This window comes from Perna viridis, chromosome 1, assembly GCF_037379345.1.
Source record: "Perna viridis isolate PV_CMFRI_1.1 ecotype Kerala chromosome 1, ASM3737934v1, whole genome shotgun sequence".
NCBI lineage: Eukaryota > Metazoa > Mollusca > Bivalvia > Mytilida > Mytilidae > Perna > Perna viridis.
The window spans coordinates 9,791,182-9,804,311 of record NC_142445.1 but is presented as its reverse complement, the minus strand read 5'-3'; the positions used below and the strand labels follow the sequence as shown (position 1 = coordinate 9,804,311).

Here is a 13,130-nt window from a genome sequence, read left to right as displayed (position 1 = left end):
TACAGTTTCATTGATAATTTTACGATATGAATAATCACCTCCTGTCTGGCTTTTAAGCAAAACTTGAATGCTTTCTTGTTATCCTATTTTCGATATAAAAAACGAATTTCAACGTTTGAATCATGATAAAAAAGACTTTCAAATTGTTTAAGGTAGTTTTGACAATTAACACACACGCTTTTTCACACGATTAAAATTATATTATGGACACCTATAAAAAGAGTTTGTATTTTTTACCATATAAAACTTATCATTAAAATATTATCTGCTTTATTTTCAGTAATGTCACGGTCATTAACGATCATATAACGCAATGCCTGACTGGAAATGAATCAATTCTTTTAAAATACACGAGTTTGCAAGTTGTTATTGACATTAATACAACGTTGCTGCTTAATCAGACATTTACTTATGTAAAGGATCCTTCTGGTTTCGAATTGTCAAACGAAACAGCTTCTGTACAACAAAGGTAACTATATATTTGATTATGTTTGTAACCTTGCATCAGCATTCAGTGTTGATCTCAGCCGTGCATTCTATATGTAAATGCACTAGCATGTCAGATGGTAGATTTTCCAAAACCATTAGACTTTTTAAAAGTGTATATTACTTGGTGTGGTTGTATCTTAGATCCTTTACTGTCTTACCTAATATCATCATAGGTTGTCCTATGGTAAACGCTGTCCATTTATACATCATTTGCTTATGTTCACGATTTTAATTTTCTTACGAGGTTAATGAAAGCGATATTTTATATCCTAGTTTGCCAATGCAAGTATGCATGTACATATAAAATGTACACCCATAGTCTGCAATTGATGCATGACTGCAAATTTGCAATACAAATTTGTTCGCCTTCTCAACGAGATTCGAATCCTTTCCTATCTTTGATATCTATGGCAACACCGACGACACCGAGTCTAACCCTCTAGACTAGTCGGCCTACTAGGATTTATAAAAATAAAAATGTACCTTTTGTAAACCGATAAATATATATATATATATTAAGAAGTCTAATCAGGTGAGGCAACTATACCATCTTACTTGCTAGTACATTACTATGTAGATACATAGCATGCACGGTGAGGATCAACATAGTATGTTAATACAAAGATGCATACATATATATAATCAAGTCTAAACTACACCCCAACTCTCGAATCGATGCGAGGTTGCAAATTTGCGATGCAAAGTTGATCGCTCCCTCAGCGGGATTCGAACCCCTTCTCTTCTCTGACATCTATGGCAACACCGCATGCACTAATTCCATATATATATATATGTTTTAAATTTGACATACATATAAGTACGATTTATCATAATCACGTGTTTATACATTTATTTCAAATTTCAATCTAATAGTGGAGGAGCCAAAATAGCAATAAATGGTGAAGGATTCAATGAGGTGGGAAAAGTAACTATTGACAGGGTGGTGAGTGTAATATAAAAACAATAACTTTGGCTCATGTAAATTTAGCTTACATTTAAAATATTTGAGTGAAAGACAGGTATGCTGAATGCTTTTATAAACGTATTGTGTAGGACGATCTTTAACTAAACGATGCATAATGAAAAATAAAAATGATAACTAAAATTCCTCAAAACACGTCTCATTATAACTGGTGCAATGTAAATCCTTATGTTTTCCTTTCTTTTTCTTTTCTTTTTTTCTTTTCTTGTTTTGTTTAGGTAAAACCATGTGATATTGAATCGGATACTTTGGTTAAGTGCGAGACACCGGAATATTCGGGTAACCGTTCTCAGACGGGAAAAGTGAGTGAGACTGTCAATGTATATTTTGATGGACTAAAAGTCCCTGTGGCAATTGACTATGTTGGGGACCCATTGTTTGAACACTTCAGGGATGTGATTGAATACGAAAAAGATGCAGCTATTGAAATAACGGTAAATATGTTGTTCATATTTAAGTGAGTTTTATGTGACGTCTTGCCCTCCTTATATTCTGGTATTATATGGAATATATTTTATATAGTCCGCTATATTGTGTATGTAGTTTTTTTGTTTTGTTAATGCATGCCCGTTCAGGCCATGTTTTTGAAATGTCTGAATGCTGACGTTTCGGGATTGTTGCTGATATTAAGTCAAACTATATAACTCATGATATTAGTCACATGGAGCATTGCATTATGTGGATAGATTTTTTTTATAGATAGAACATCATTCAGAGGTAAGATATTTTCTTCATAAACAATTCCCTAAAGTTCACATCTATTGTTGCTCATTTCCAAATATCATCGTGAGTGTAATAATATAATTTATTTAAATTGTATATCTAACAGGGACGAAATATTCTTACTGGTGCACGTTGGGATGATTACACAATACACATTGGTAAAACTGGTCTGTGTTACACAGAGAGAGATTATGTTACTGATACAAAGATAAAATGTTGGCCTCCCCGACATGTTCCATTGACCAACTACACTGATAAAAATCTTGTTTATATTCATGTAAGTAAACAAAAATTGTGAATAAACATCTTTGTATAGATTACATATGTACAATGGTAAACAACACTTTGAAATGTTATTTAAGTGAACAAAGCGGCAAAATAAAATGATTAATCGTTTACATATAGACGATTGATTCGAATGAAAAAAAGATTCTACGATGATGAAAATAGAAGTATCCCTTACAAATAAAGAAAAAAATGTTAATTGTAAAATGGTTATTTTAAGCATTTTATGTCACCAAACACTAAAATATTGTTCAAGAACGTGCACTTGTAAATTCTATTGAAAACAAAAATAAAACGTGCTTTCCATAGAATTAATGCTATCATGTCAAGTAACCAAGGAGTGATAGAGAAGACTGTGGTATCCTTTAATTTCCTAGATACCTGGATCACAATCCAGTATCAAAGAATACTACTTTGGAAACAAAGTAAAAATATATTTAGAATTAATTACACCTATCGTTTAAGAGGGATAGCAAAGTCGACTATCTTTTTTTTATGAAACTGTACGCCCCAAAGTTCAAGTTCGTCGGCTACATAAATACTAAAAATAGGTTTCCTTTTTTATAAATGTAGTTTTCCATCCTAAATGTTAATGAAACTTGTTTAAAAAGCAAATACTAGATATCCGAACGAAGTTTAGAACTTTGAATATTGCTTTTGTTATATTTGAGTGTAGTTATTCAAAATAATGCCTGAAGCAGGCGCATTTTTCCCTATTTCATTCCAGCCGATGCTCGCTCTGTTGTTTAAATGATATATGTATCATTCCTATAGGTAAAAGTTGGAAGATTAAGGGAACATATAGGAGTACTAAGATATATCGAAGAAACAAACCATCTAGTTATAGTCATCAGTGTTCTCGCTGCAACACTTGTTATTGTAGTTGGTGTCGGGATTGGAGTGGTATTAACATTGCGTAAAAAAAGGAAAAAGGCCGAGAAAAGATTCATGTTTGAATTACAAACAGTAGAGGAAAGAGTTCGAACAAATAGTCGAGAAGGTACTACACAATAATTTTTTACATTCATGATTATGATTCAACTTTCTTTGTATATCGATTGTTTTGTTCTTTTTTTTTTTTTAAATATCTACAATAATAGAGAGCTTCGCGAGCGCAACATGATACGACCGCAGAGGTAGAACTTGAACATTTGAGGCAAGTGTGGACTCAGTATTAGTTTTTGAAACACTTAAGCATAGGGACTTTCATTTCATTTTGACACAACAACTGGTTTTAACACAAAATAGCACAAAATTTGAAATTTTAAAAAATGGATCAAAAAATAAAAAGTCGATTTTTTTGGGGGTGTGGCCACATTGACCACTTATAAATGAAGACTGTAAGAGATAACAAAAATCTGATTTAAAAAGACGCCGGCAGGGATTTTCACAAGAAATCTAAAAACAAATTATGATCGGACCAACCTTGTTTCATTGTTTTACACAGTCTCAGGGCATTGTTTAGGCAACTACTATCGTAAATATAGTTTTGTCAGCAAATCTTTTTCAGTGCATTCGGTGAAACTATTAATACTTTGAAGTTTTGATGAAATATAAGTTAAACATCTTATAAGGAAATATCTTAATCTAATTCACCTCGGAAGTCAGTGGTTTTTGTGTGATCCTCTTCGACAATCGATCTGTAACATTCAGACAACGATTTAAAATACGTATCATATTTAAGTTATTATATTATAAAGAGAAGTAAGATTTTCACTTTACAAGGACGCGAATATCTGTAATATATCAACTTAAAGGATGGTCGACAGCACCATTTACAAAACATTTCTAACTAATTTTTGTATACTTCATTTTGCGCGTATGCAATACTTTTGATGAAGAAGCGGCAAATTTGATCTTTATAACGAAAAAAAGACATAGATGCTGTTTTATTAAATGGATTCGATCTTTAAAAAAATCACTTTTTGAATTTTCTATTCTAATTAAACTTGCTATTTATTCATCTTTCACTATTTTTTTTTGTTGCGAAATTTTCCTGTAACATGTGACTGCCTTCATATTATTTTGTATTTGGACTTCGTCGCCAAATCTTTTGCTAAATAGTATAAGAGAGAGAGTCTTCATAATAAGTATTTATTTATGCGTGTTTTACAGAGTTTGCAGAGATGCAGATAGCTATAGGGGATATACAATCTGATCTGGTTACATCTAAAGTGCCATACCGGGATTATCAGACCTATTTGCTCCTACAGCTGTTCCCTAACCAGGATCCGGAAAGTAATTCCCTCCTTCTACATTTACAGGTATAATTTGAATATTCCTAAATGTAAGCTTTATAATACGATACAATTTGATTTCACAGATCTGAAGTGATTTCAAATAAAGTATAACAGATAGATCGCTGCTATAAATACATTTTTTCCGGCACGCTTTACCAATTACAGCCAATACATGCTATTTTTTTTCGAAAAAAAAGATAAATATAAATATGATGAAGCGAAGCTCTAAATTTAAACCATTAACTGTGTTGAGATTTTGATTGATTTTTATTGTCTTAAATAAAATATAAATTCAGATGGAAAGTTTTTTGTTTCTATGATATTACAGAAAATATTTCAATAACTCATGAGAGATACTTATATGGCAATATATAGAATCATGTTTGCATAATCTATGCAACTCCAAGTGAATATATTAAAATTTATTTTTTTTAATTGCATGTAGAACAGTAAGCTCTAGATGCTGAAATGATGAAGCATGATACTTATATCGATTGCTTATACTTTGTCTAATTCTTATTATTTGGAAGAAAGAATTGGTTTTGTATCGGTCGTGTAGGGCTGCATTGCTTTTTAAAAACATACTGCTCTCATATTGATACTGCTTAGGTGTCCAATGGCAATGATGGTAAATACAAACAGGCCGTAGAGAAGCTTGAGTTGTTGCTGCAGAATAAACTCTTTTTAAAATCACTCGTGCAGACATTGGACAGACCAAATACACTTACAGTTAAAGAGAAGTATGTTACAGACATTTTCGTGAATAAATAATATTTTTTAAACATTTCTTCAGAATGTTATAATTACAAATGTGAATAATTACATTCTTTTTTAATTTGCTAGCCTGGTAAATCGCTACTCATATTTACCAGTTAAGATATAATTAAAAAATTTTGTCAGTTTAATATAGAGCAATGTTTGTTACCACAATTTTGACCTGAGTTTTGATTCTACCTTTTAGGGCTCAATTTGCAGCACTTTTGTCGGTTTCTATGTTGGGTAAAATGAGACTGTTTTATGAGTGAGTACATATTAACACAGATATCAAAATCAAAATAACCACAACTTAAATCATTTTATAGCTTGTGAAGGAATACCGTGTTCTTTGATTAACACTTTTCTTATCTAAGTACGGATGCAATGTGACATCTTCGAATTCCATGTACAGTAACGCGCATTTGTTTTCAAAATTTATTTACTCCAAGGTCTTAATACAAATTATTTCATTATTTATGAAAAAACGTGCAAAACGCAGTAGTAATACAATATGCCTACAATATATCATGATATAGAACCTGGCTAAGATTAGTCAAGGTAATGAAGACAGATTAATTGATTTTTTTTGTCGTTTGGAAGGATATTTTTTATGTAATTGGTTTAGAATTTTATGAGACAGATGTGACCTGTCGGAGGACGAAGTTGTATTGATCGATATTTTCCTTATAGGTAAATTTCTTTACGAGGGATGACAGGTTAACTTTATGTTACACAGAAATCAATCTCTGTGCTTCTAAGGTCATAGTTTACATTCATACTGATTACCGTTATGTAAATGTATAATATTATCTTTAAGATTGGTACATTGCCTGGTGACTGACAGTGTTCGGTTTGCTACCAAAAGACAACAAAGAGGTTTATTCAGAAGGTACGTAGGAAATGGTAAAAAAGATCGACGATCTTAATTGCATAGTCTCAAATAATTATGATATTTGGTCATAATGACACCAATAACAGTTATACGACATCATTTTTATGAACGCTTATAATATATAAAGTTAATTATGCCGTAAAAAACTTGAAGATTTGTGGAATGATCTCTTTTCATGTACTTGTATGTTTGCATATGAAATGAGGTGTACATCAATTCATATATGTTTGATATATGGTTTACGATATTTCATTAAGATATATACAATAAAGATATCAACAAGAGATTTAAAAAAATGACGAACTAAATGTATTAAAAAAATCACTTCAATTACAGGGAAATTCAGGAGATCAGGTTTCAAACGGTAATCAAAGGGTTAAACACAAGGATAATGACTAGACGGGAAAAAATAAACACATACAACATACATGAACTACAAAAAAACCATAGCATTTACACATGCAGAGAAACAAAAGTAAATGAGCAACACGGACTCAACTTGAATTAAGGAGAATGGGCCAAATGTACTGGTAGTGTAAGCATCCTGTGATTTTCTAGAAACACCCGTCGTTTTGCTCATCAAATGTCACGTCCGAGGTAGACGGAAGAGGAAATAAAAGACTATAACAAAACCGTAAATGTGGGGCAAATTGATACAGCACAGTTATCCATGATAACTGCCATAAAAGATAGGAATTGATTGTACTCTTCCAGCAACATGACCCTGTTCTAGAAGCTTAGTTGTAAATAATCTAGCACGGTACAAAAGTCTGCATAGTTTTGGCAAGCTCTGACATAACATTTGAGCCGTTGTATGAAAACTCTATACGCAGGTGCTTAAAAGATGTTGCCTTGAGTTTTCCCGTTCCTTCAAACTGTACGGATATATCGAATTATGAAGCCTGTAGTCTGTAGTATCAATTTGTGTAGATGCGATTTAAAAAATTCCTTAATCTATATTTTAAAGAAGAAAAGTCATCTTTATAACGAAAACTGTGATCAATTGGATTTGGCTAATGAGGTTTACTTTTCTGTAAGAAGTGGGTAATAGAAGTACTATTGTGTCTAATATGCATCTGATTATAATTTTGACAATTTATTTTAAATTACGAAATATGGTTACTGAAGCGAAAAAATTAATATGGCATCAAAACAATCTAATAATCATAAACCACAGAACTTACGTAGAGATTTCGATATTTTTGTTTCAGACTTGATTCAATAACTTGTAGAATGATGACAAATTTGCTTCAAATGGTGCTTTACAAACAGCTGCAGGTTTGTACCTTAAAAACATCGTCTTTTCAGAGGAAATCATTTGCTTGTTTTCGTCACCGGTCAAAATCAAGAGTCGAAACACTAAACGCTATTTCTGTCTAAATGCATTAACTCATGCATTTCCGGGGTTTTTACTCATGGTTAAAACAGCAATGGCTTAAAATGAAGGGAAAGTACTTTGAAATATAAAAATGTTATTAAAATGTGTAATGATTTATCCCTCAAGGGTCAGACTGGCATGCAGTTATTTTTGTTAATGAAATCAGTCCAGACTGTAATGGAGAGGGGACCAGTAGATGCTGTCACAAGTCACTGTAAAAATACACTCTGTGAGGAGAAACTCTTAAAATTAAGGGTGGATTCTGAACAATACGTAAGTTACACGGTTATTAAGATATCGGAAACGAATTTTTTAACATGTATTTAACATGAATACCTGTCCTATATTCATTTGATATTTTGTTATGATTTCTGCACGGAATATCTACCCTTTTAAAACACTTAATCGCCGGTTATATTGTAATTCGTGCTATTTGTTTCTGTGTGTTTTATTTTGTACTTAAGTGCAAGTTTTTGTAAGAATCAGGCAAAATTGGAAAATTCAGAAACATGCATGTCAAAAATCCACCCACATAATTTCACTTAAGGTGCTTTCTATATTCGAAAAGACCATTATTTGATCTCTGCGTCACTGGCTTTGCTCAGAAATTTTTCAATGGCATGTTAGAAAAAAATAGGTTATTGTTATAGCTGTCTGCTCTTGAAATGTTTATTTGCAGTGCATTTTGAAGAACTCAATGGCTCAGCATGATATGGAAAATGTTGTCTGTTTTCTTTGGTTTTACTGGTGCAAATAGTCAAATTACATTATCGCAATTTTGTTTAGAATCTCTTTGATCTTGCCATACGGTAATTTTCAATTTCATGCCAGTCGAATGAGAATGCAAATTATCTCTAGCGTCAATTTCCTCGCATGACATACAAGCAAAAGCATAGAAATATTTGACGACCCAAATAACTGTCTGTTTGTTTTTTTTCAACTCGCGATATTTTCTCATGCTCATCTCGTCACGCGAGATACGCATGAGAAACTCCCTCTCGTTGAAAAAAATATTAAATAATCTAATATTATCAAAATGATGTATTTTTATGCTATGTTTCACCTACTTACAGGGACTGACACTTGAAAATACATTTGTATTACACGAGTAATTGTAAATTCTTCCTTATCTTGTTTTTTTGTGATTAGTTCATTTTATCTACGTCTTGACAGCTAGATATTGCGATATCACACCATGGATGATATGATACAAACAAGTGATATAAAAAGTTGACCGATGTTGAATTATATAACTGGAACTGGAACTTTCACACATAATTTTGATATGTACATATATATTGTTGAATACCACAATCACTGACCGGTCGCCAATTTCTGTCATTATCTCTCGTTTCAGACATTAAATATTGACCTGAACGGTAACAGTGAACACTGTTATCAGGTCAAGGTATTAGAATGTGATACAATCTCCCAGGTAAAACGGAAGTGCTGTGCACAAATCTATAAAAACAGACCAGCTTCTGAAATCCCGAAATTTGAAGAGCTAGAGCTAGGTAAGGTATTTGTCATTTATTTCGTTCATTTTTTCATCTAAGCAAGAAAAGCTGTACAGTTTTTGTTTAATTTTATAATCATTCCCAATTTTTAACGGCATATGACAGAGCTATTAAGGTAACCAAGATTCTACCGGAAATGAAAAGAATGTAATCTATGGACAAAGACCAGACAAAAAGGACACGCACAACAAAGAGCATATAATAATTAAAATAATACATACAAAGTAACATAATAAATAAGGGTAACAACAAAATAAGTGCACACTAATCCGATCCATAATCAAAAATAATCTGGCAAAGATAAAGAGCTATAAACCTCCCTTTTCCATTGCGGCGTGAGTATACCAGTGGTGATTAAATAGCATGTGTATGCTATTGCGTCATAATCAGTGAATCAGCGGTCACATCAGCACAAAGAACAATTAACAAAAAAAAAACAGTCATTAATAATTTTTTAGAAGAAACTGAGTATCTTTCAACCAAAGACTGATATCTAAAAAAAAGGAATATGGTAAGAGACTTTTTGAGACACATTTCATCATACCCCTGTTTCATGAGTCTCTTATGCAGATATTTTTGACATTTAAAGAAATCAGAATAATTAGTACTTGCTCTAGCGTAGCGAATATATTATGAAATATCAATACAATATATAGGAGATGAAGGTATCTTGCTACACAGGTAAGGAAAATTTATATTATTGAAATTAAAGTCGTCTCTTTTATCATCAATCGTAGTTCTGAGATGACAATTGTTCTCAAATTCGAGATGTAGGCTCCGAAAAGGTCCCCAAAAAGAGCAACTCGGACTCTACTAAAAACTTCTAAAATGGACCAGGTGCACCGGTAGGGTAAGCGTCTTCTGCTTTTCTAGAAGCACTCGCCGAGTAGCTCATAAAACGTCAAGTAAAATACATTTGACAGAATAAAAGCACTATATTTTAGAAACAAAATAAATAAAATAAAGGGCATATCGTAAAAGATGCATACAAAATAATTTGCATATGCCAACATGAAATGAACAAAAACTATTGCTACATATTTTCATTGTATTGATTATTTCAGAATGGAAAGAAGGCCATGCGGGAAGACTTTTACTTCAGGATATAGACCAGACTAGTGAACGTACCGACCAACATGTGCGACTTAATACCCTCACACACTATAAAGTTAAAAATGAATGTAGGATGGCACTGTTATATGGCGTTCAAGAAGATGACGTTTACAGTAAGAACACTAAAGCTATTATTATTTACTTTTTATTTGTGTGAGTTTGTTACTTTCAGTAAATTAAATAAGTAACTTAAAAATCATTAAACTAAAAAACATTTTTGTTTGTTAAATCTTTCATTTCTTTTTTTCTTTCGTCTACCATGAACTGGACTTTTTATGAGCTACTCGGCGGGTGTTACTAGAAAAGCAGAGAATGCTTACCATACCGGTGCACCTGGTCCATACTCCCAGATTTTAGTGGAGTTCGAGTTGCTCATTTACTTTTGTAACTTTGGATGTGTTATTTTGATTATTTTTTGTTCTTTGATGTGTGTGCCTGTTTTCCATATCTGGTTTTTATCCTTAGATTCTTTTACTTTCCGATAGAATATTGGTTTCCTTGATTATTTTTGTCAGTAAGGTTCTGTTGAACGAAACCTTGAATTATTTACTAATGAAATTTTCTACATGAAAACATGAACAGATGTTTTTAAAAAGACACTCTAGCATATCACTTGTTATTTTCAATTGTTTCCATTAAACTGTGTGCTTGACTACTCTTCTGTTGGTAGTGTCTTTCAACAATTTATGCAGCCTCCTGTTATGAACGAAAAGAATAAATCTTAAGTTAAATGAAAAAAAAAACGTTTTAGACAGGACATTATATTTCATTGAGTATCAGTCTTTGTAAGAGTAATCAAGGGAACCAAGGTTATAGCGATAATCAAAGGAATGTAATCCAGGGACAAAGACCCGACATGGAAACAGACATACACAACAAAGACCATACAGTAACTAAAATCATACATACAAAGTAACAAAAGCGAATGAGCAACTCGGACTCCACTAAAAACTGGGAGCATGGACCAGGTGCACCGGTAGGGTATCATGCAAATTCTGTGATATGTGTTACACCTCCAAAAAGGCTACATATTTTTATTCTTGTGATTCAGTTGCTTTATAAGTCTATTTGAAGAAATGTATAATAATTCGTTCTAATCTGTCTGCTCTTCGGAGATAATCTAGATGGAAAACCCAACAGTTTCGATTGTATTTTAGTGTCATTAACAAGGTTTGTCCCTTTAATTTTGAATTTTATAGCGCAGTCTATATGAATTTTATCTTCTAAGAACACGGTTTCTTTGAAAACCGACGTAATATTTTCTGTTTTCTTCAGCATTTTAAAAATAAAAATATGTAGTCATTTCAACTACGTATCAAATTTTGCATGATTCTTATCTGGAGTGCTACTTTAAAATATGAATAGTTTTAAACCGAACAATGAATGTTTATTAACGATTGCAGTGAACACTACAGGGCAAAGTGAAAGCACCTCATTTGAAGATGTGAATCTCTTAATGTCTGATGCTAGTGAAAAGGATGAAAATCTTCAGAAATGGCATTTGGTAAGCCTGATATGCATACTTAATTGAAAGAGTAATCAAGGGAACCAAGGTTATAGCGGTAATCAAAAGAATGTAATCCAGGGACAAAGACCAGACATGGAAAACAGACATACACAACAAAGAACATTAAGTAACTAAAATAATACATACAAAGTAACAAAAGCAAATGAGCAACTCGGACTCCGCTTGAAATATATTATTATAATAACATTTTTGTTCTATTAAAGAATTTCAAGTACACTTTTTTTCAAACGTTTTGGTCGATTGATTGATTGTTTGGGTTTAACGCCCGAGCAGCAATATTTCAGCTGTATTCAGGCGATGAACATGAAGTGGATGATAAAATGAACATGAAATGATGATGAAATGAAAAATGGGATGGGACACAAGGATAATGGGGTCGACAAATTTTGATTGCCACTGGAGATAGGGAGAGGTAGGTAGGGTCGGGCAATTTAGCCTCCTGTAGCGGAGCCCTATTGTTCGTACTTCGGGAGAATAGCATAGTAGGGTTCTTTAACGTGGGAGGAACGTGTCATCTTTCCCAACACGGTGCACCACTATGGTTTGCAGTCAGGTTTTCCGTATCATAGCCTGACAACCCCAGCATGTAACACGCCAGGGGTACCCCATTCCACCACCTGGGGCACACAACCCAGTTGCTCTGTGGGCAGAGCACCCCCGGCTAGGGTTCCGAGCACTATTTAGTCGACAAGGTTAGCGCTGCTGCAGGCCTATTCTTTTGACACTGGAAGGCCTGATAATCATGGATGACTATTTGTTTTTTTTGTTTTTGACAATTATACATTTTTTCAACAGGTTTCTAAACTGTAGTTTGCAAAACTTCTGTCTGTATTATACCAAATGTACATAACATTAACTTAGTAATTAACCAATGTCTATTGTCTGTCTGTATATCTGTATAAACTAATATAATTTCCTGTTTCGATCTGAATATAAAATCCTTTCCCGGAGGAATGATGGTAATTTTGTAGATGCAAACAAAATTATGTTAAACGTTAACATAACATATCGACTTTTCATTCAATTACAGTATGGGTACACTTTAGATTCAGTAATCAGAAGATGATTGAATTGTACAATTCGAAGAAAATGGGTTTTATTATTGCTGTTCCTCTTCCTTAAAAGCGATAATATAAGGTGTTTTATTTTGACCCGAAATTCAGGGGATTGGTGCTTGGGTATCCATTAGTGAGCTGTGTACACATTTGTTGTATCTTTTTACAATTT

At 32.8% G+C, this 13,130-nt stretch overlaps 1 protein-coding gene across 7 annotated transcripts in view; it reads left to right on the top strand.

Moving 5' to 3' along the window:
• LOC148627155 (plexin-A1-like) overlaps positions 1 to 13,130 on the top strand; it is a 91,138-nt gene that overhangs the window by 66,952 nt on the left and 11,056 nt on the right. For 6 of the 7 annotated variants that reach the window (XR_015919897.1, XM_088568733.1, XM_088568714.1 and 3 more), the window contains exons 17-30: positions 281 to 469; positions 1,363 to 1,432; positions 1,690 to 1,905; positions 2,301 to 2,471; positions 3,254 to 3,479; positions 4,595 to 4,743; positions 5,329 to 5,459; positions 5,681 to 5,740; positions 6,293 to 6,364; positions 7,579 to 7,645; positions 7,872 to 8,018; positions 9,103 to 9,259; positions 10,327 to 10,488; positions 11,779 to 11,879. Coding sequence is in view for 6 of the 7 variants with exons in the window: in XM_088568733.1 (XP_088424859.1) it covers positions 281 to 469; positions 1,363 to 1,432; positions 1,690 to 1,905; positions 2,301 to 2,471; positions 3,254 to 3,479; positions 4,595 to 4,743; positions 5,329 to 5,459; positions 5,681 to 5,740; positions 6,293 to 6,364; positions 7,579 to 7,645; positions 7,872 to 8,018; positions 9,103 to 9,259; positions 10,327 to 10,488; positions 11,779 to 11,879 (1,918 nt within the window). In the remaining variant the exon portion in view is untranslated. The remainder of the gene's footprint in view (positions 1 to 280; positions 470 to 1,362; positions 1,433 to 1,689; positions 1,906 to 2,300; positions 2,472 to 3,253; positions 3,480 to 4,594; positions 4,744 to 5,328; positions 5,460 to 5,680; positions 5,741 to 6,292; positions 6,365 to 7,578; positions 7,646 to 7,871; positions 8,019 to 9,102; positions 9,260 to 10,326; positions 10,489 to 11,778; positions 11,880 to 13,130) is intronic. The other variant, XM_088568725.1, reaches the window with a different exon arrangement.